Source organism: Ylistrum balloti, unplaced genomic scaffold (assembly GCF_031769215.1).
Source record: "Ylistrum balloti isolate Yb309-2 unplaced genomic scaffold, AGI_CSIRO_Ybal_v1 Utg369840, whole genome shotgun sequence".
Classification (NCBI taxonomy): Eukaryota; Metazoa; Mollusca; class Bivalvia; order Pectinida; family Pectinidae; genus Ylistrum; species Ylistrum balloti.
In genome coordinates this window covers 378,792-400,743 of record NW_026781998.1, presented here as the reverse complement: position 1 = coordinate 400,743, position 21,952 = coordinate 378,792, and the positions used below count along the sequence as shown (strand labels likewise).

At 34.3% G+C, this 21,952-nt stretch overlaps 1 protein-coding gene across 1 annotated transcript; it reads right to left on the bottom strand.

The window, feature by feature from the left end:
* Positions 1–7,001: 7,001 nt before the first annotated feature.
* On the bottom strand, positions 7,002–16,573 carry LOC132545312 (tripartite motif-containing protein 2-like). The gene is made up of 10 exons (XM_060208990.1): positions 16,188–16,573; positions 14,104–14,915; positions 13,717–13,772; positions 13,309–13,396; positions 12,801–12,989; positions 12,110–12,300; positions 10,999–11,146; positions 8,463–8,654; positions 7,667–7,824; positions 7,002–7,154 (listed from the first exon to the last, which is right to left on the bottom strand). The coding sequence occupies exons 1-10, from the start codon at positions 16,571–16,573 to the stop codon at positions 7,002–7,004; spliced, it is 2,373 nt and encodes a 790-aa protein (XP_060064973.1).
* Between the last annotated feature and the right edge of the window lie 5,379 nt (positions 16,574–21,952).

Below are 21,952 nucleotides of genomic sequence, written 5' to 3'. Positions count from 1 at the left end.
TGCAGTGGAATATCAGATGAGAAAAATGTGTTAAAACACTCAGATTTTTCCCTTACAGGAGGTTCAAATGGGACTGATTGATAGATTTTCAAATTCCTTTCTTCAAGCAAATCAAGGCAAAAATCTTAACAAAAATCTATCCCTTGATTCAGAAATTGAATTTACAAGCTTTTATGGACAGACAGATAATTCTGATAAACTCCCCTCAAACCTGTTTTCAGTGGGTTATGTTACAAACTATTTTTATATGAACTTTTGGATTTTTGACAAAATGCCAAAATATTCTAACAATAACCAAAAGAGAATTCCACTTGAAAAAACCCTGAGAACAAGGACAATGTACAGGATAAGAAAACCTTTACTACAATGAAAAGATGGTATTGACCTTGAACTTGTAACCTTGAAATACAAATTGTGTAAAAGATTTTCATCCTTAACCTTTGTGTCATCTTTGAACATAATTCCTAACAAATGAAGCTGTTTGGGTGATGAAATAGTTTTTGATTGAACAATTGGCAAAGACACGACAGACTGGATTATTTGCTTGTATAATACTTTATCTTTTTTAAAACAATAAGGAATCCTTAACTGGCCTATGATAATCTACAATATGTTGAATTGTCCTTAAATCTTTCTTGTCAGCAATATAAACCAGCTGCTTATCGTGATATTTCAATTTACAAGTTTGCAAGATTGTTATATTATGCAATGTACATGTATATATTTTAACATTATATCAATATACAAATGTGTACATGGATTTTTGTTTGTCTAATCAGAAATCATACAGTAACTAAATATGTTGAGAAAATTACAGAACAGTTGGAAAAATATCATCCTCTTCGCAAATACAATCATCTACTTCACCTTATTTCAATCAATACTCTCTCAGGATCTTTTCGTGTAAAATTCTGAACAGCAATCATAACATTTAAGGTTATTCTATGATACAAAAAGCTCAAAGAGTCATGCTCGATATTGAAAGTGAGCAGGAGCTCCCAAATATTATACCACTCTCCTCCCTCATCTGATCTACAGAGGCTACATGTAACCTGTGGCCTATCAACCTTACCTGATGATCACCAAAATGTTGTAGAACTGATTTTGCTGTTAATAAATACTATGGTGCAAATATCACACGTCAACTGAGGGGTTTACGAGAGACTTCCTATACAAGCATTTTTATTCAATAAGTGGTAAAAAGCGACCTTTGACCCTTTAGCCTTGACTGATGAGCACCAAAATGTACTAAGAAGTAGATCTTGACGTTACACTGTGATGTGAATATGAATGCTGTTGTTAGATAACAATAAAAGCAACATCTTTTACACCAACTCTGACATTGAATTTCATCATAGGTGACTTTGACCTTTATAACCTTGACCGCTGACCACCAAAATCTTATCAGGTGTAGAAGATATCCATGGTACTGTGATATGTGGTGAGGATATAAACTAAATCCGTTCAGAGGTTGATGACGTCTGAGCTTTATGCATCTTATGTACTGTGAAGTCATCAAATGAATTAACAGAGAGTAAGATCATTACCAATTTAAATTTCATAGGAGTCTAATTAAATGGTGTTTTCATACATTCGTTTCATTTCATGTAAGATTTATGAAACTTGTCACAAATCATTTCACTTTACCCCTTTAAACCTTATTGAGGTCCTGTCGTACTTAAGACACTACCTGCTCAAAAGTATAGTTTCCTGGTTCAAGGACAGGTGCAACATTTATCAACAAATTGAAATAGTTTTATAATGGTCTCTTTAACAATTCCATGGTTTGTTTTCTCTGCAATGATTAACACACAAACAAGTCCTTGGCTGACCACCATATTACAAAATATCACAAACAATGAATAACATACAGATATTTAATAAACTTTGAACAATGAAACAATGAATCACTTTCCTTGTGCTTCAACACAACAAAATGTTTCAATATTTGGTAAATCTAGTGTATAACTCTACCTTCAGAATTTTGTTACCATCGTATAAACAAACATCCATACAATTTTATGTATGTGTGCCACAGAATAAACATCATCAGAATTTGATGTGTGTATACCACAGTTTAAACATCATCAGAATTTAATGTGTGTATGCCACAGCCTAAACATCAGAATTTGATGTGTGTATGCCACAGCCTAAACATCATCAGAATTTGATGTGTGTACACCACAGTTTAAAAATCATCAGAATTTAATGTGTGTATGCCACAGTTTAAACATCATCAGAATTTAATGTGTGTATGCCACAGTTTAAAAATCATCAGAATTTAATGTGTGTATGCCACAGTCTAAACATCATCAGAATTTAATGTATGTCACAGCCTAAACATCCATCTGAGTTTAGTATGTGTTTGGAACCGACAGCATGGTTGAACTGTGCTGTTTTAATGAATGGGAAATGGTTGAATTTCAGATAAATAAAAAAGGCAAAAACATCAAAGAAATGAAAGGACATCAATAAAAATATATCGCATTTACAGCAAAATGAAAATTTTAAGTTCCATTTGCTTTCATTTCCTGTCAATGAGGAGCTTTATGTTTCAGAAATTACAACAATCTTCACTCATGACTTTAACCTTAAATATGGTTCATTAATTATCATTATTGCTAATCAATTCGACAATAAAGTTAGATTTGATAAACATCTGCCATGTTGTGACCAAAACGTGGGAATCTGTCGGGATGTCTAAACTGCATGGATTAAATTGATTATCTCCCATGCAAATTTATTGCAAGAGGGACATCAAATGATCATTCCAATGTTTTAATGAAACAAAACGTGAAGTCAAAAAAAAAATATGAACATTACATGTAATCGTTAAGAAGTGCCCCCTCTTATTTGAAAAAAAGGGAATTTATTGAAAGTCACTGAAAATGCAAAGTTGGAAAGAAATTCAAGTTAGAACATATGTGACAGGTAAATAATTCTACTTTGTAATCTAGTTGGTTCCAAAACTTGCTTATCACACAGAAGTTTTACAATACTTAACATATGCTCTCTCTTAACAAAGTAACAGGTAGAAATAAACATTTACTTATATCTACTTCAGTAACAACTATAACGAGTAACAGCTGATCTTGTACCTGTCCAGTTATAAAGCTCATTAATAAAATCATTACAATAACATAGGGACTTCTGAACATTGATCTAGAGATGAAACATTATATTTCTGGATCAGTTTTTAGTCACTCGGTTGACATTTTCTCTCGGATCATAATTTATATAATAAATTTCACAGCAAATTGACATCTTCATTAATGTTTTACTATATTAGTACAAACAAGATTGTGTTCAGTATACTGGTAAAATAGTTGTAGAATTGATATATTGTTAAAAATGACAAGTCACACATCAGATCCTGGTTGTTTAAAAGCTACTTAGAGATACCCAGTCATTAGTGAAAATTTCAAACATGAATTACAAAAGAATTTAAATGGTTTTCATTTCACAGCTGTTGATTTCTTGAGGCCAATTAGATTGATATATTTTGAGTTTACTTTTGCCTATTAACGGTCTTGTATTTTCTGTGGTAATTAATTTTTTCAACTTCCTGTTGGATAACTCCAACTTGTTAGTAACTGGTCAATTTAAATTAGCATATAGTTCAAATGAATGATTTGTTTAACAAAACAATAATAATTTTCTGCCTGATGATAACATCAACTCTTGATTATTCACTTTTCACTTCATCTTGAAAAACTCAAGAACAAATCCAACTTATGAATCTAAACAAATCATGATTGGGATCATCAATGAATGTAGCAGTGTTATAAAAACATTACATATTTTGGTGGTGATTCAATTTCATCATTTCTGCAGAAATATATACCAAGCGATATTTGGATCACAATTTCCTTTCATGATAGAAGGACCTTGAATTACCGTAACCGACACTTACAAATTTCAAAATATTCATTTTAGGCTGTTGTTTGTAAATGAGTAGTTAACTGATAATTTTATGTACCTGGTAGTCTGTTAACATGTCGAACACTTTGCATCAAGTTTATTTTCAAGAGAATATTCATTTCATTCAATCTGACCAGAGGTTTATCAGGATTTTGCAATTTACCCTATGATTGCATACAGTTACACTGTTACAATCACCCTGCCTTTTTAACTGTCAAGACCAGTAACAATTTGGGGCATGAAAATCAAACATCAGATCAGCTTAATGGTGGCAGTTTTCTTTAAGATTTCTATCACAAATGCAAACATTGTGAAGATGTGATCAAAAGCTGCATGGATTTCTTATATGCCAAAATATGTATGCATGATTTTTACCCAAGTATTACACATGTGTACAGCATTCGGCTGTGTAAATGATTCTGATGGTTTCCATTTTATCAATCCCCTATTAGTTTAATTCCTCTCTATGAAATTGGGCTATGGTCCATGTCCTCTTGTTGGTCACACATTAGCTTTTCCAGATGTCTTTGAGTCAAAGTTACAGGAGCTTTAATTTGATAAATCTGTGAGTACATTTGTAATAACATATTGAAATTTCAATATCTTATATTTTTTCAGAGTTGTGGTCCTTTAAACTTAAAAAATTTCTGTTGTTCGTTTGTTATTTTCGTCATGCTCCATGATATCATGATGAGCTTTTATAAATTGGTTTGTAATAACAAGTTCCTTAACCAACTTCCAAATTGCTTCTTTGATAGATTTCTATGTCCCTAAAAAGTAAAGAAATTTCACTATGAAACTTTTGCACTATTGTTAACTTTTTTGGTTAGATTTTAGAAAGTAATTGAAGAGCAAAAGAAAAGAAAATTGGTTAGTTGTTCCAATACTTTTTCTGTTGCAGGCATCAGAATATGTGTAACAAGAAATAATTCATTTTTACATATTATTCTAGTTTTTGAAGTTGAGAGTACAGGTCACCTTACTCTAGCCTTGGCCAACAGGAATTTCAACTTGTAGTTAAGTGGTAGAGTGTCAAGCTAGAGACCAAAGGGTTGCTCGTTCAAACCCAGCAAAGAGCATGGTGTTTTTCATTACCCCTTCCGATTACAAATCTGGTGCCCTTAACCACTATAAGGGTAGAAGCTATGGGAAATGGAGATGCTTCCTTGGAGATACTGAACCTGTGTTGCTGTTGTCTTTGGGGTCAAAAACTTTGTAAAGGAAGGAGTAGTGTAGAAGTTGAGAGTACAGGTTGCCTTACTAGCCTCTGTGAGGAGGAATTTCCTAAAGTCAAGCCGTCTAGTGTCTGGACAGAGACCAAATGGTAGCTAGTTCAAACCCTACAGGGGCAATATGTTTACCATTACTCCTTTCTACTACTGTATGATACTCGAATACATAGAAAAAAAAAAATAATCTAGTATTCAACTATTTTACGATGTAATGCTTGAATATAAAAATTTTTGAGAAAAATTTTCATGATTAAACAGGAGAGGGTCACTGTGCTTTAATTTTTGCAACCTTAAAGAGCCAGACCCATTTAATTATAGATATTTTTTCATATTTTATTGACTGGATATGTTGTTGTATACTAATCAATAATATATAAATAAAGACTGGTATAAAGTTTTGAACTTGAAATTGAAAGGGTACCGGAGATATCGGTGCCGGAATTAGTCTCATTAATCAACACCAGGATATGAATATTGATGAGTAAAATTCCCGTGATATGTTCAGACGCAGTCAGAACCAAAACAAAAATGGAGGAAGAGGTGAGTAGTACGTCCATGTGACATCGCTTGTAAAGAGATTTTACCAATAAATGCAATCAATACTCTATATATCTTGTATGGAAATCATTTAACATATGTATTGATCACATCTTTCAATGCTTAGATATGACACAAAAACCTGCAGATTACGAGAAAAACTACCATTAATTGCAAAGAGGCCCTCAAATGGGGGCTACGATACAGTACAAACATATAGAACATCGCGAAATGGATCTATCTAAAGCGAATATTCAATGATAAGAGTATTTATGAATATGATTTTAGAGTGATACTAAACGAGAGAGCCAAACAGCGATATAGAGTATGAACCAGCCATCTTCCTTCTTTTCACCTCAAGAGTCCATCAAAACACATTTTCTTCCTTGCTTCCCTCGCACGCTTTCTGCCATGGTGGAAGATGGCAGATTTATTTACAGTTCTTTGCACATGTGTCAGAGGGCAGGACTTCCCGCATAATTATGAATTAACCTTGAGTCGTTTCAAATTCTTTTTTAAAACTATTATGTTAGATTGGTAGTGATTTACTTCAAAATTGCGGTATTACAGGGTTAGTCAGAACTTTTGCTACCGGAGAAAAATAGAAAATCATTATTTTTTTTTTATATAAAATAATATCGGTCGAGGAATGGGTCTGGCTCTTTAACAAGAGAACAAACTAAAATATTTGTTTTTGAGTCCTAAAAATTTTAGCAAGTGGTCTGTCAAATCAGAATTCATGAATTTGAAATCTGTGATTTGTAGTGACAATTCGTGCAAAATGTAGTTGAAACCTAGAAACTAATTACGACTTCAGCAGACCAGCAGGTAATATTCACTTTGACATTAGAATTCTTAAAATATAAACCTAAAAATATGACAACTTAAGAACTTAAACCAAAGACTTGTGCACATTTGAACAATGTTACTATTCGAATGTAAGCTATAAATCACTTTACCATTACACTTTTCACACCCTCAGGAATTCAGACAATCTACTTTAAAGAATGTTAACACACAACAATAAAGTACAAGTTGAACACTAAATATTGACTTCATGCTGTATAACGTGGTTATTTTATGACAGGTAAGTTTTCAAAGTAAATATCTGTTCCACAAATATTTGCTTCATATTCACTTTTTTCATTACATACTTCATCATTTATTCTGAAACTAAGTCTGCCTTTTCACAATTCTGTTTACAAATTTGCACAGGAGCTCCTTTTTCCAGTTTTTATTGTGTTCGTTTCCACACTGTCTTTCATATTGGATAATAGACTTAATTTATCTGATTACTTGTAGTTCTACCAATCATTTCACACAAAGTCTGTAAACTCTGACTTCATGATTTGTGAAATTGACCATTATTAGTCGTCCATCTGGTGTGAGGTGGATGTCAGAAGGACGAATATGTGGGTCACTCAAAGATAAAACACCAAGGAATCTTCCATTTGACATAAAGATCTGAAAAATAAAACCAAAATCTAACTCTTCAGAAACATTATTTACAACTTAAATATTAATAAGCTAGGATGTAAAAGGACCTAGCCTTTAGATTATACTCAACATCAGATTATAGGTATTCCCAACATAAAAATTTGAATCAAGTACCATATGACAACATGTCACCACTCAATCGCATTTTGTTGTAATAAGCTATATATATTTGAACTGCATCAGGTTTGACCAGTCCATTTCTCCCAAGAAACATAACTTACAATGTTGCATTGAGAGCATCAAAAAATGAAAAATGTGTGGTCTTCAGGTCAAGGGTGCAATTAGGCTGATGCTCTACTGGGCAAGATTAAAGCACACCGCCAACCTCCCACCCCACAAACACATACACATATATAATATGGGATCAATGCTGATGGTTAAATACCTGTTAATCCATTGCCAACACCTCGAATGAGCAAGCCTGAAAATTAAATGAGGCAACAAACTTACATCAACCCTAGAAAATGAAGGAGTGTTACCTGGATCCGTTCATTCCTACTGTCTGCCACAATGATGTGTCCATCTTTATCCACAGAAATACCGGCTGCATGTGAAAAGAGGCCCAGTCTGTGTCCAGAGTGACCAATGGTGTGGAGCAGACATCCAAACAGATCAGTGATGTATACACAGTTACAACCTGTGGATATAGTGTCACATTAGCATTTATCCAACTGATGACACTTACCAGGCTAAAGAGTGTCCTTACTTTTGATTTAAACACTAACAAAATGAACAAGAAATGTTAAATAAAGGCTAACTATATAATTAAAGAATATGATAATATAATAAACATTACTCCTAATGGTAAAATTCTGACCAGGTTTTTGCAAAGGTGAAGGTCAAAATTATGTTAAAACATGTAAAAATTGAGATATAAGTCAAAAACTTGCCTGCAATGTTTATTATAATTAGAAGAACAACAACTTTATAAACATGCTCTCTAAGGTTAATAGATTACCTAGCATGCTAAATGTGTTCACAATCACAATACTGGTGCATCCCTGGCCCCAGGTGAACATCACTTTATCGCTTATTTAGTGAATAATTGAGTGATTTTCACCTGGGTCGGAGGATGTAACTGGTGCATCTAATCAGAACTCAAGGCAAGTCTGATGAAGAAGATAATAAATTCCTGTGTCAGAAAATAAACTACGACTCACTGGAATATGACCATTTATATAGTAAAATAAAAATTACATTTATATGGAACTCATAAGTATATCAATTCTGCCAATACACCTTAACATTTCTACATGACAAATACCTTAACCTTACCAAGGTCAGAAACATAGAGTATGTCGTTGTGTACAGTCAAAAATCTGCACTTGCTCTCATAATTTAAGTTTATAAGGGGTCCAAATGGGTAGCAGGTCCCATAAAATCCATCTGGAGAGATGATGAAAACCCGTGAGTTTCCAGGACATACATCCAATGTAACAAGGTCACCATTTGATGTCAAGGCCAATCCTGAAATGTCATGAAATAATTTGTCATGTTGTCATGTATATATATATATATCATTTAGAAAAAAATTGATGATATACTAATCAGTAATGTTATTTCATCACTGACCTTGAGGTGAAGGTCAAGTATGTGTTATAGTACAAATATCTACATACCTTTGTGTTTAGCATGCAAATATGAGGTCTCATCAGGACATCCTCAATACATGAGAAGTGTATAGCATAGGCAAGACTTTATATGAAATCTAAGCTCTTCCCTGTAATGCTGAAGAAACTACTATTGGGACCTAATTACAGTGCCTTACATACATATGTAACTTCAGCTGTTTATCAAAAGAATATCATTGAGACAAATGAAGTCTCTAAAAGCCTTTTCAGTAAGGAGATTCTGCAATATTGACTATAGGAACTCAATGTTGGTCAGGTAGTGCAAGGGTAAACTTTCTCTTTGGTTCTCTAGTTTTCTTCCAAAGTGAGTCATTGCATTCTCCCATGTGGGCCAATTACATCAGGAGTAATTAATGTAAGTAGATTAATGTATAACTATCCAAAATAAGTAAAGTTAATACTTATATTTAGCTAAATTGTGAAAAATATCTTTTTCATTTCTAATAAAGGTAGAATTCAATCACAACATCCCCAAGCATTACCAATTAGTGGGTAATTTATTATGGTCGACTAGTTTCGCCTCTAGGGTGAGGCTTCATCAGGACAAATTTTCTGACAATTTTCACCCCTGAAGTACTAAAAATGGGGCTCGCTTTTGCATTGTGACGTTATATGTAAACATGTACATAGTACTAAGGGCAGGTAAGCCGTTATATTAACTTAATAAAGTATTTGTATTTAACCATGTCTCCGAGTAATATTTGTTCAGCAATGTTTCTGTAATGTATTTTTACTTTCTCTCATCCAAACACAGGGTGCTGGTGGACTCTGATACATATGCTAATGTCTTGTAGTTCACTTCTAGTGGTTCACTCTTATCTGAGGTGGTATCAGATAAGTCACTCAGAAAAAGGTCTTCTTTTAAAGTTTCCATGCTCTTGTCTTGACAGCTTGTAGGTGCCGGTGAAGTAGTATGAGTTCCAGTAGCCGGTCCTACCTTAAATTTGATAAATTCTAACTGTTGTTTTGTGAATGCCTCTGCTGGTCTATTCCATTTCTTTGGTGTGGTCGCTTCTTTCCTGGTAGTGTCTTCCATTATCTCTGGCTCTATTTTGTAGTAAGGATGTTCCAAGTTTAAGTGGCGGTCATAATGTTCCTTTCTTCCGTAGGATTTTTTTTACATATTTTACACATGTACCTCGTGTTGCTATGCTTTCCATGCACATGGTTGACGTGTCTTCGTAGGTTTCCTATAGAAGCATATTTCTTCCCACAAATGATGCATGGTATTTTAATTCTTACAGGTGCTAGTGCTGACTTCTTGTTCTTGACTTTAGTAGTTTTAGTGTTCGCCATATCCTTAAGTAATAATGTTCATGCCCCAGGGTCGCTGTGTACGTAAGATATGCATCCAAGATTCTTCGGTTTGTAGCCTATTGTTGTGTTTGGATGAGAGAAAGTAAAAATACATAACAGAAACATTGCTTAACAAATATTACTCAGAGACATGGTTACATACAAATACTTTATTAAGTTAATATAACGGCTTACCTGCCCTTAGTACTATGTACATGTTTACATATAACGTCACAATGCAAAAGTGAGCCCCATTTTTAGTACTTCAGGGGTGAAAATTGTCAGAAAATTTGTCCTGATGAAGCCTCACCCTAGAGGCGAAACTAGTCGACCATAATAAATTACTCACTAATTGGTAATGCTTGGGTATGTTGTAATTGAATTCTACCTTTATTAATTTTAATATTTTACTTCATCGCCCTGCATACCTCTTGGTATCCATACCCAACGCGAAGTACCCCACTGATCAACCCTCAAACTTGGAACTGACGTTGGCTCTATTTTCTAGTTGTTTTTCACTTCTAGTAACATGAACCTTGTCCTTTCATCATCCAATATGAAAAATTTCCCTAGTATTTACACAGGGGTAGTAATAGCTCCCTGTCTCAAAAAGACAATGAATACTGACTGTTGATGGGGTGATGAAGCAGGTTAACATAGAACCACAAGCAAATACTTTCACCATGGAAGGATGAGCATCATCATGCAGGAACTTGTGCTATTTTGTAGAAATGGAGGTGGGATGTACAAGCAAAACAAGTTTTGATTTGCAACATTGATGTGGTAATACGGGGTATATACGAGGGACATCTCTTATTCATACAGCTCCAAAACATTTTACTCATGGATAGAGTTGTTATTTTTCCATGGATACTATTACGTACCATAAGGCATGTTGAACTTCCTTGCTCCAAGTCTACACAAATATCTACCACTGGGTGTAAATTTGTGGATACATACGTCATCCTTCACAAATATTTTACCCTCTTTATTTACTACAATAGCAGAGGGACGTGTAAAAGCAGGTACCATCTGTAAAATATTAAATTACACCATTTTATCACTGGAAATGATCATCTTATTCATGAATGCATCAATCTGAATTGTACATGTTAAATATTGGATGGAGATTGGATATTCTTCACAGCCTCTGTAGGGAGTTTTTTCCTTTACAGAAATTTTGTAAAATTATTATAAAGTATAACAGTAACACAAGAACTGTTATGTTAAATTACTTATTCACATGATTACAAAGAAATTAAAGATAAAAGGACATTTCAAATGGGGCACCATTTCAATGAAATGATTACTGAACTGAAATATATATCAAAAGTCTTAATCACCTGCTGACTTGGCACTTATAGCTTCTAAAGAAATTGTTGCGACATTACCCAGTTTTATTCCTTAAACAAGTTATAAAGAAAAGCATCAAAATTTCACACATTTGACCCCCGTGACCTTGATGAAAGGTCAATATGAACAAACTTAATAGCCCTTCATCCAAGCATGCTAAAGGCCAAATATCAACATCATGGACCTTTTGGTTATTGAGAAGTTGTTTAAATATTTCAAAACATTTTACCCCTGTGACCTTGAAAGTGGTTCAATGTTAATGATTTTTAACAAAATTGGAAGCCCTTTATCCAAGCATGCTACAGGCCCAATATCAGTACCGTGGACCTTTTGATTATTGAGAAGATGTTGTTAAAAGTTTTGACAATGTTAAATGATTTTTAACAAACTTGGTAGCATGCTACAAGCCCAATATCAGTATCATGAACCTAAGAAAAGTAGGTCAAGGTCATTCATATTAACAAACTTGGTAGCCCTTCATCCCATCACGCTACAGGCCAAATATCAGTACCCTGAGCCTTCTGGTTATTGAGAAGAAGTCATTTGAAAGGAAAGTTAATGCATAGTGGACAGCCACGGACAAAACATGATAGCTATATGTCATCTGGACTCTTTGTGTCAGATGACCTAAACGGCACTTACTGTATCACCAATGGTATATTTGAAGATTCCATCCTTGTCAAAGACCTTGACCAAATGGTTTCCAGTGTCTGTTACCAGAATGTTGCCATCAAGATCAGTGGTCACTCCAATTGGGAAATGGAGGCATTCTCCAGACCCTCGACCAGGATGACCAAGCTTCACTTCCAACTTTGCTGGCACTGAAACTCCACCTAATATATATTCTTTTTAAAGATATAGAAAAAAAAATGCAACCAGTTAATCACATGATTATACACAGAATTAGTAAACATGTTTACAATTTAATGTAAAATTTACCAATTTTATTAGACACAGAAATAGTTCCAAACAAATGCAAACTATTGAAATCAAACAACTATACAGTATAGAATATGATGAAATTTGTTTCTGAAGGCACAAACAGTTTTGACAATAAATCTGACAAGATCAACAAAATGACAATAACTATGGGCAAATTGTAATTCATGTCCAAAACATTGTATATGAGAGCAAGAGTTTGAAGATTAATCACGGAATTAATCACAACCATAACTCTAAAGAGTGTCACACTAGATTCACAATAATAGGATAAAACTAAACAACAAATCAAATTACAAAACTACAACAGAATTTTATAAAATATCAAATATTTAGTATTAGCATGTATACAGCTTGGTAAGCGTGGAATAGATTTTTTTCTCAGTGTAAATACCTTGATTCTGGTAATTCTTCTGAATGTACTCTCTGATACTTGAAAAAGAACAGCTGGATACTATTTCTGGAACAACCTTTCTTTCTTGAACAGCTTCTGGCTTGTTGGAATCATTCAGCATTGTACCAGAATTTGTTGGTGATATGTTTTTGGCACAGCTACTTTCTACAACATCCGTAGGGCTGCTTTCTGAGGTATGAACAGGAAAAATTAAGTCTAAATGTTCAAAGAAAACTCAAGTAATCACACAAAACCAATTCTCTTTTTACAGCTACAATGACCTTGACCTTTGACCTTTTGACCAGAAAAGCAATCCCAAGCAAGTACCTTTGATAAGGTTATTGTACAGAAAGCATTTTTTTTTCTATTTATAGTAACAGTGGCCTTGACCTTCAAACCTCAAAAGCAATCCCAAGCAAGGGGCTTTGGTAAAGAAGCACTGTATGAAGCATTGGCCATACTCTTGCTCATACACAAGACATCATAAATTATCTAAAATACAACATACCGAGGTCAGGAATCTTCAGGTGAGGTTCTGGAACCACCTGATCAGGTTCAGTCTTTTCCTCCTCCCAAAGTAGGTCATTTGTCACAACCTTAAACAGTGCAAGCAGCAAATCTGTTATTTAAGTTTCAAAATTTTCAAAACTTTAAGAGGGTATTACTGAGGTTGCCTTTGAATATTTCTTTATTGTTTTTAATGAACAATTTTATAGTAACATATGATATCCAACCACAGAAAGTTTGCCAAAAATTATCCAACAAAGCATCTTGCCTCAGCATTGAGACTAGTTACATGGTACATTTTGATTTGAAAGTGTAATTAAGGAATGTACTTTTTTGTTTATATGAGAGAATGGCAGATTTCTAAACATATAAGACTTTAGTCTAAACATTCTTATTTTGAATTCCATACTTGATCATCCCCTTCTGGATAGACAACCTGTGGTATACGAGACTTCTCAATCTCACCTTGACAAATAAAAAAAAAACTGAATTAAGTGGAAGACTACTTCCTAAATAACATTACATAGATGACTGAAAGTTCAAATTTGGAGATATTAAAGATATCAAAAAAGTTGTTTTGAAAAATTGTAAAATTTCATAACTCAAATAACAACCCTAGATAAAGGAAAGTCAGATAATTTTGTACATGCAAACATACAACCATGTGTCATTTCCCAACTTCATTCATTATCATATGTAACAAACTTCACCTAAATTCACACACACTACATTATAATCATTAACTGTTATATTCAAGCACATAGGGTTAAGCCTAAAAACAAAGAAGATTTCAAACCTTCAGGTTCCTTGAACATATGATCATTTGAAACAGTAAGGTCTACTTTAGAAGTGTCTTGTTGCTGAGGCTGTTCATCTTTCTCCTCCCTGTGTCCTGACAAATCAGACGAGTCCTGGCTACCAACTTTACTGATATTCATTAACAGTTCTGTAGCTACTTTGAAAGTTGGCTGCGGTACATTAGTCAGCATATCATCCAGAGACTTTTTCCATCGCTGTCTGTCTTCTGAGCTAACATATTGTACTTCTTGTTCAGATTCTTTAGGTCCAGAAGTCATTGTAGGTTTTAGAAAACTGTCTTCAATTTCACTGCTATTCCCCTGGTCTTTATTGTGGCTAATGCCAGAGATAGCTTGAGTAATGTCACACTTTACCACAGAAGAATATGTCAGGGTTTGTTGATTTAACTCAACCCTCTCCTTGTCCTGTTCATCTGAAGTAACCAAATCTCTAGGTCCCTCTGAAGGTTTTTTGACATCACTAAGATTTTTCAATTTTTTTCCTGCAAGTTTAAATTTTCTCTGTGGTAATTGTTCATTCCTGGCAGCCATTCTCTCTATTTTACAAGAAACATCAGAGCTTCCCACACTTGATTTCTTTACAGTGCTTAGATGATCACTGTTTTTTAAAACACTTGATTCATCATCATTTGTACTTCTAAATTCATCCACAGGGGGCGAATTCTCTGGGTAATATGAGACAACTTTTCCAAGTCCCTGTAGCTCTTCTGCTTTCATGTCTTGGACAAAATCCAGGCAGTCAACATCATCATCCACATCTAAGTCCACTACATTGTTGTTTAGCACCAAGCTGGAACAAATATGTACACTTTGGTATAAATACCACAATTAACACTTGCACGGCTTATAATTTACAGTTTTTGAAATACCATATTACAAACTTTATTTATTTGTTGGTACAGATGGTAGCATGTGAGGAGTCTTTGTGGGATGAAACAGGAGTACCCAGGGACAAGTCACATGTTTGGGTAGGTGACCTCTATCTTTTCATAAAACAGATAACATGTCCCTGTTACCACTCACAAGTTTGAATGAAAATTTGATCCATTAATTCTTAGGATTTCATAAAGTGAAAAATTTCATTGCAGACAAATGGGTAGCTGGACCTCTACAATTTGTCTTGTATGATATATATAGTGTACAATAGTATATAAAAAAAGGGATCACATTCAGTAGCCAGACCTCTACACTTTGTCTTGTATGATATATATAGTGTACAATAGTATATAAAGAAAGGGATCACATTCAGTAGCCAGACCTCTACACTTTGTCTTGTATGATATATATAGTGTACAATAGTATATAAAGAAAGGGATCACATTCAGTAGCCAAGTCTTGGATATATATAGTGTACAATAGTATATAAAGAAAGGGATCACATTCAGTAGCCAGACCTCTACACTTTGTCTTGTATGATATATATAGTGTACTACAATATCCAAATAGAGGGATCACATTCAGTAGCCAAACTTCAACCATTTGTCTTGTATAATACTACAGTATACTCTTCATGTTAACAGATACATAGTGAGCAGGGGATCCCCATCACATATATATACCTCCACCTATTCAGAAAATTGCTGATGATTAACAAGATATCTTAGCTAAATGTACTTCAGATTTTATTTCAAAAGAGATTACCTGGTAAGTGTGACCTTTGAACCTTTCACTGATCATGTGTGATGACCACCAAAATACAACCAAATGTCAAACTTGAACTTTGGTATGAATACAATTTAAAACTGCTGATGTGTGATGACATATCTCGTCTGCAATCTTTTTATTTCAAAGTGTTCAAGGATGACACTTGAATTGTTATCAATAGACTGTCTAATACCAAAATCTAGTCAAGATTATAACTTGCTTGGCATGTGAATCTATCTGTTGGATGGATATAAATGATGTTTGCAATGAATACATATAAACCTGCACATATATGCTCATACATACATATGCTCAAACAGAGACTCAGTTATCATGGTGATACCTCAAATGTATCCATCCCAGTCTTTACACTTGGTAGGGGAATGGGGAGGGAAGAGAGAAAACACTGCAACATTACCTGAATACTTCAATCAAGCGTTTGGCATGGACTTCATGATTTTTAAATGAAGGACCAGAAGCATATCTCAGCAGGCTTTCAACTTCAGTGCTTAAACTCCGCAGTGACTCTATGTCACTGGTCACAGACTCTCGGTACATATCCAAGTATTCAGACTTTGTGTTAAATACTTCTTCCATTTCTTCCAAAGCCTTCTTTTCAAATGCAGCCAATTGCTCATGGAAACTATGGACAGTATGCATAATCTTAGACCTCGTGTTGTCACGTCGCATCATCAACAGAATGGAGATGGCCCGCAGTCTTCGCAGCATGCTCTCTAACTTTGGTACAAGTTTGCCAGCATTTAGTAGCCCACACAACAGTTTGGTATGTGTATTCTCTTCCATGTTTTCAATGTAACTACAATTATGACCAATGAATAAAGACAAGTTAGTACAGTGTTTCTACTCAGACTTCTTCTTTCGGAAATAATGTATTACTTAGATCTAGACACTTCAACCTAGGATATCACATAGCAAGTGATGTTTATCAAGAGAATAAAATACTTACACTTAAGGGACACCTGCAGAACAAACACTATTAATGAGTGAAATGACCAGTCATGTGTATGTACAGTATCTGTGAGTGCAAGTTGTATGTATATTAATGTAGATATATATATAATGATGTAAATACATTTGACTGAATTTTGGGAAGTATAATGTTGAAGAATTTTGTGAAGTAGGGTTGGGGGCTTCCAGGGACGTATATGACATATACGTCCCTGGGGCTTCTAACTGGAGCAGTCTTGAATATGTAGCCAATGTAGCCAGCAGTAGTCAGAATATGTTCGATATTTTGATTAATGGACTATTGATTTCACTAATCAAGTAATGTCTCTTGTAACTTCAGTATTAATAAAATAATGTACTAGTCATACTTTATTACCCAGGCATTAGTCTGGGTGAAATAAATTCTAGCAATTAATTCTACCCTGTTCCACATTTCTGTCGTTGTGATAACATTAACATTTAGATCAGCTATATATTGTGACAGATCCACATGTCAACACATTGAACCTTAGAGATACAGTTCCAAATATCCTATTTGAAGAATGATTTTGTGCAAATAAGGGACTATACAGGCAAATAGCCAAGCAATTTTGAACAGAAAGGGCTCTAATCCTCTGCTCAGTATCCAGCAGTGAACACCCGAGAGGGGGAAGAATGGGGAAAGATGGCAAAAAATGGAACAAAATAATCTGGCATATTTTGTTTCACTTGGCAATGTGTACACAATTGAATATTTATGTAAAGGCAGCTACATGCCTGAAACAGCTTTGCAGTGGACTCCAGTTCTGTGACATAACAAAACTGACATAAGTCAATTAAAGAATTCTTCAGTTTTTAAATGTCATCTTTTTAAAGGTGATTTTTCATAATTTTGGCTGAAAGTGACATACAATATAGGGTGTGTAGTGGTATTTCAGTTGTAAACGGTGGTAAATAGCTTAAGCATGCATTTTGTTTTATAAATATAAAAAAAACAACGCATTATTTGTCATAAATGATAGCACAATCAATTTCATTATCATTAAATCTTATATTGTTGTTAAATTTGAGAAGATAAGTAATTTCCTTTTGGAGAAAATATGGTTTCTTATCCCTCTGCACTATATGTCTAAATTTTGTATTCCTTCATTTCATTCACCTGACCTTTGGCTTCAAAGCTGCCCATTATATTGAATACCTAAATCATAGGTATCTAACTTGTATGATAAATAGTGGATTGGACTATTGTTTGAGTATGACTATGCCTAAATCTAACACTAGGCTAAATGTCACCAGTTGTGCAATATAAACTGATAAACTACGTTTCGAATTGAACGTTCAACGGGAAATATACAATAGCAATTATACTACGAAACTTTTTGAACAAATGATTTCTGCTATTTTCGCAGTTTTATAGATCTAGTCATATTTCACATATCAAACGTCAGATTCTAGTCTGCGGGTCCGCAACCATGACACAATAAAATCGTGGATTGTCCGAAGCGTTCGGACAAGTCTGATTTTATGTGGAACCAAACAAATACGAGTGTCACTATTTGGAATATATCGGATCTAATGTGTTAGTCCGTAAGCTTAGGTATATCCTATACCATTGCATTGGAATGTTTAGATAGGTCATCAAAGAAACATGCTTCAAATATAGTAACTTTACTTACTTCTGTAACTTCTTATCTATAGTCCAGCTACATTTACCTTATCATCTGACAGAAGTGTCGAGTTCAAGTTTTCTGATCGTCCGTGCAGTAATTTAGTCGGGTCCATTCATTTGTCACAGAGATGTTATCACAGGATTTGCCAGTCATATATTCCAAATAAACGGATTACAAGAATACTGCAATAACTATTCCTTACTTTCCATGTCTATTATCTTTACATTATGACTTGTTCTCAAGATTAATGATGCTTCGAATAATCAAGTATAAGCAGTTAAGAAACCTGTAACTCCTTTTAGTCATCACCATATGAACTCGCCCAATGGATCTGACGGATTACTATATTTTTCATTGGCTTACATTTCTCAATCACATTTGTATAGTCTTAATATTGCAAATGTAAACAAATAGAATATTTAAATATCATTATTATTATTAACTTCTTTATATCTTTTCTTGTTTTATTTTTTAATGAGTGTGAAAAAATATAAAAATAAAAACACGAGACTACTGGATCTGTCATCAGGAAGTATCGATTGTGGCAAAGTTCAAAATCTAAATGAGTTTTAGTATTTCCATCCAAAGTCTTTACGGTAAATGATGAACCTAGTAACATCTGCTTGTATCCTTTTTATGTTCCCGCATTAGTTTTATCCTTCTGCCTCGTTCAGATCAGATCAATGCAATCCTCAGCCTCTCAACAGATTTGGTAATCACAAATTTCTAACTTTAAACTTATGCGATGCACATAGGTCAAAGTTAATGGCTCAAAGGTCACGCTTGATATCTTATGCAAATTTAAGTTGTTATACTTAGTGCATGGTAATATACATGAACGATGAAATGGGCATCTGTCTTGCATAGACATAGCGTTATCTATTACAAACGATACATGTATACAAATACTTTCTTTCCAGAAAGTGACACGAATGAGCCTCCTTCGTGTAGCAGTAGTACAACGCCATACACTAGAGGACTCCAAGCACATATTTATTGAAACCCTCACACAAACTAACACGCCCTATGCACAACTACAAAACCTAACACTGGTCATGCTATTTCTAACCGCAAACGGAAACGTAGTGGCAGATGATGTCCTCCCAGCTTCAGTTTATAATGACTTTCGATTACACATGTGGTTGCTGAAACGAGTCCCAGCGAAAATAAAAAAAGAAAAAAACACTCGGAAAAAATGACGGATTTCATATATCTCGAATTCAACATTCTTTTTATCACACGAAATGCTGTACGGTTATTTTCCCAAACATTACAGAAAGCGCGCTATTCATTGAAGACATCTTGGCTCCAACAAGCTATAGCTTCCACTGTTTGTATACGTTGGTGGACATTAAAGTTCCCAACCGAAACCCCCAGTTCTGTATTATTTCTGCATTGGTTTTCAGTTTGAAGACAATCGCTATACTCTGTCTCTTTCTTCCAAAAACCTTAAATAAGGCTATGAATTTACAATACTAAATCACAGTTAAGTACAGATATAGTCCAACTCTAACAACTACTATTTGTGATGGTGTCGTGTGCATACACTTTTTTTTTCCTTCGCCAACACGAGACCGTTTAGCTACAAGTTTGCAGAAAGCGAACCTTTCAAAAAAATAATATACCAGTCTACAGGAAAACATGCAATGACGACTAAAATCTTCATTCTTATGGTACTTATATTAAATTTTGTTTTGTAGAAAAGAAAAGATGATGCCGCTAAGTGAGAGACCGGAAATACTGAGTTACAACTACATGTACGGTTTGGCGACGGGCGAAATAGACCGGATGAACAGACAGCTATTTCACTTAAAATATATCTTGAACAAACAAAGTGGTTAGTATAGATAATATAGTAAACAATTTTGTATTGTGTCCCCGTGTTATTTGCTCAATTGCCTTGTGTAGGATCAGTGATGCCCATAAAATTTGAGGATGATCACTCCTTCTACACGTTGTACGGTATATGTGAATATGCAGTAGACATAATACATAAAGAAGGATACATGTAACGTTATGTTACTTCCGAGATTTCTCGTTTGAATATGCATGACATGTAATTCTTTAGATGATATCCTGTTTTCGCGTACGTTTTCAGTACGCTGTCATAAGTTTAAAGTAGACTTGGCCACTGTATGGCCCAGACGTTCAAGATGTCGTTCGAGTAGCAAAACAGGATTCCAATGATTGTACTAGACACCCTGCAGACTTTTCATCGTGGCTGAAATTCATCAGTGATGAAGTACTAAGAAAAAAAATCCAACAGATCAGTGATGAGGCTGTCATATTGTTTTATCGGGACTATTTAATTTGTTGAATTTTGTAATGGTGTATCGTTTCTGTAACGTTTTGTTATTAATCGCTAGGTATATATCATTTGTATTATCTAATAAAATCTGTATTCGAATTCAAGTAACAAAATATAAACATATTATTGGAAAATGTCCTTGAAGGATAAAACAGTTGTATGTATATATACATGCATACACAAACCGAATTACACACTTTATATTCCAAATACGTCAACACATCCCTGACATTTAATTCACTACCAGTCTCTATCTAATTAAAACTTTGTGTTGAGAAAGATGTTTATCTGTTGTGTACATCTTATGCACATGCACTTGACACGATTTCCCAACCGACAGTCCGTATAAAGGCATCTTAGTCACTATACAGTATGGTACACACATTTACTCTACTGGTACAGCTAGTTCTTGAAGGTCAAATGTCAATTTGGTGCACCTCGGTATTAAGACCACCCGCTATTAAGACCTCTTTCACCCAGACCCTGATGGTCTTAATTAAAGGTTTCACTGCATCCCTGTGTTTTGGGATATTTTGATCATTAAGAAATGTTTATTTTTAACCATTAAGGATCATTATAAGGTTAAGAAGTATATTGCTACAGCTAAGGGAGATTCTTATTTAGAAAAATTCAATGAAGAATGGAGAAAATGGAATAAATTAATACTTCTTTGAACCTATCATAATTTTATTAACCAATTTTTCCCCATAATTTTGTGAACACATGCTTTTTCATCCCCCCCCCCCCCCTTGGCCTTGGCAGTATTTGATATAATTAAAATACTTGTAATTTTTATTAGGTATATTTAAAAAGAGTTTTACCCTATTCATATACAAAGTGTGTCTTAACCAGTCCATCTCTCTTCCCCCCCCCCCTCTTTGTTCTTCCCTCTTTCTCTCTAATAAATAAAAAAATCATCACATGTTTCGTTTTGTATTTGTCTATTTCATTATATCTAGGAACATTTATCTTACAGCGATATAGTGACAGCTCACTTGTTATGAGTCCATACTAGTTTATGGAGAAATTACTGAACTTAGCATGTCTATGTATGTATGTATGCTTGATGATGAAGATAATGATGTTGACTGTGTCTAAGAATCTGCAGCATCCTTATGCATGGAGGTTGAAGTGTGTGAAGAAGCTGATAATGAGGATGTGTGATGCTGCTGATGGTATATATGATGATGTTGAGGTGTGACGATGCTGATTTTGGTATGTGATAATGCGGATGTGTAATGCTGCTGAAGTGTGATC

Coding starts and splice junctions, on each gene's coding strand:
- LOC132545312 (XM_060208990.1), bottom strand. CDS start 16,573: ATGGAAGAGAATACACATACCAAACTGTTGTGTGGGCTACTAAATGCT. Junction 13,397..13,716: donor ATCCAGAAGGGGATGATCAA/GTATGGAATTCA, acceptor GCACTGTTTAAG/GTTGTGACAAATGACCTACT. Junction 12,301..12,800: donor GAAGAATTACCAGAATCAAG/GTATTTACACTG, acceptor AATATATATTAG/GTGGAGTTTCAGTGCCAGCA.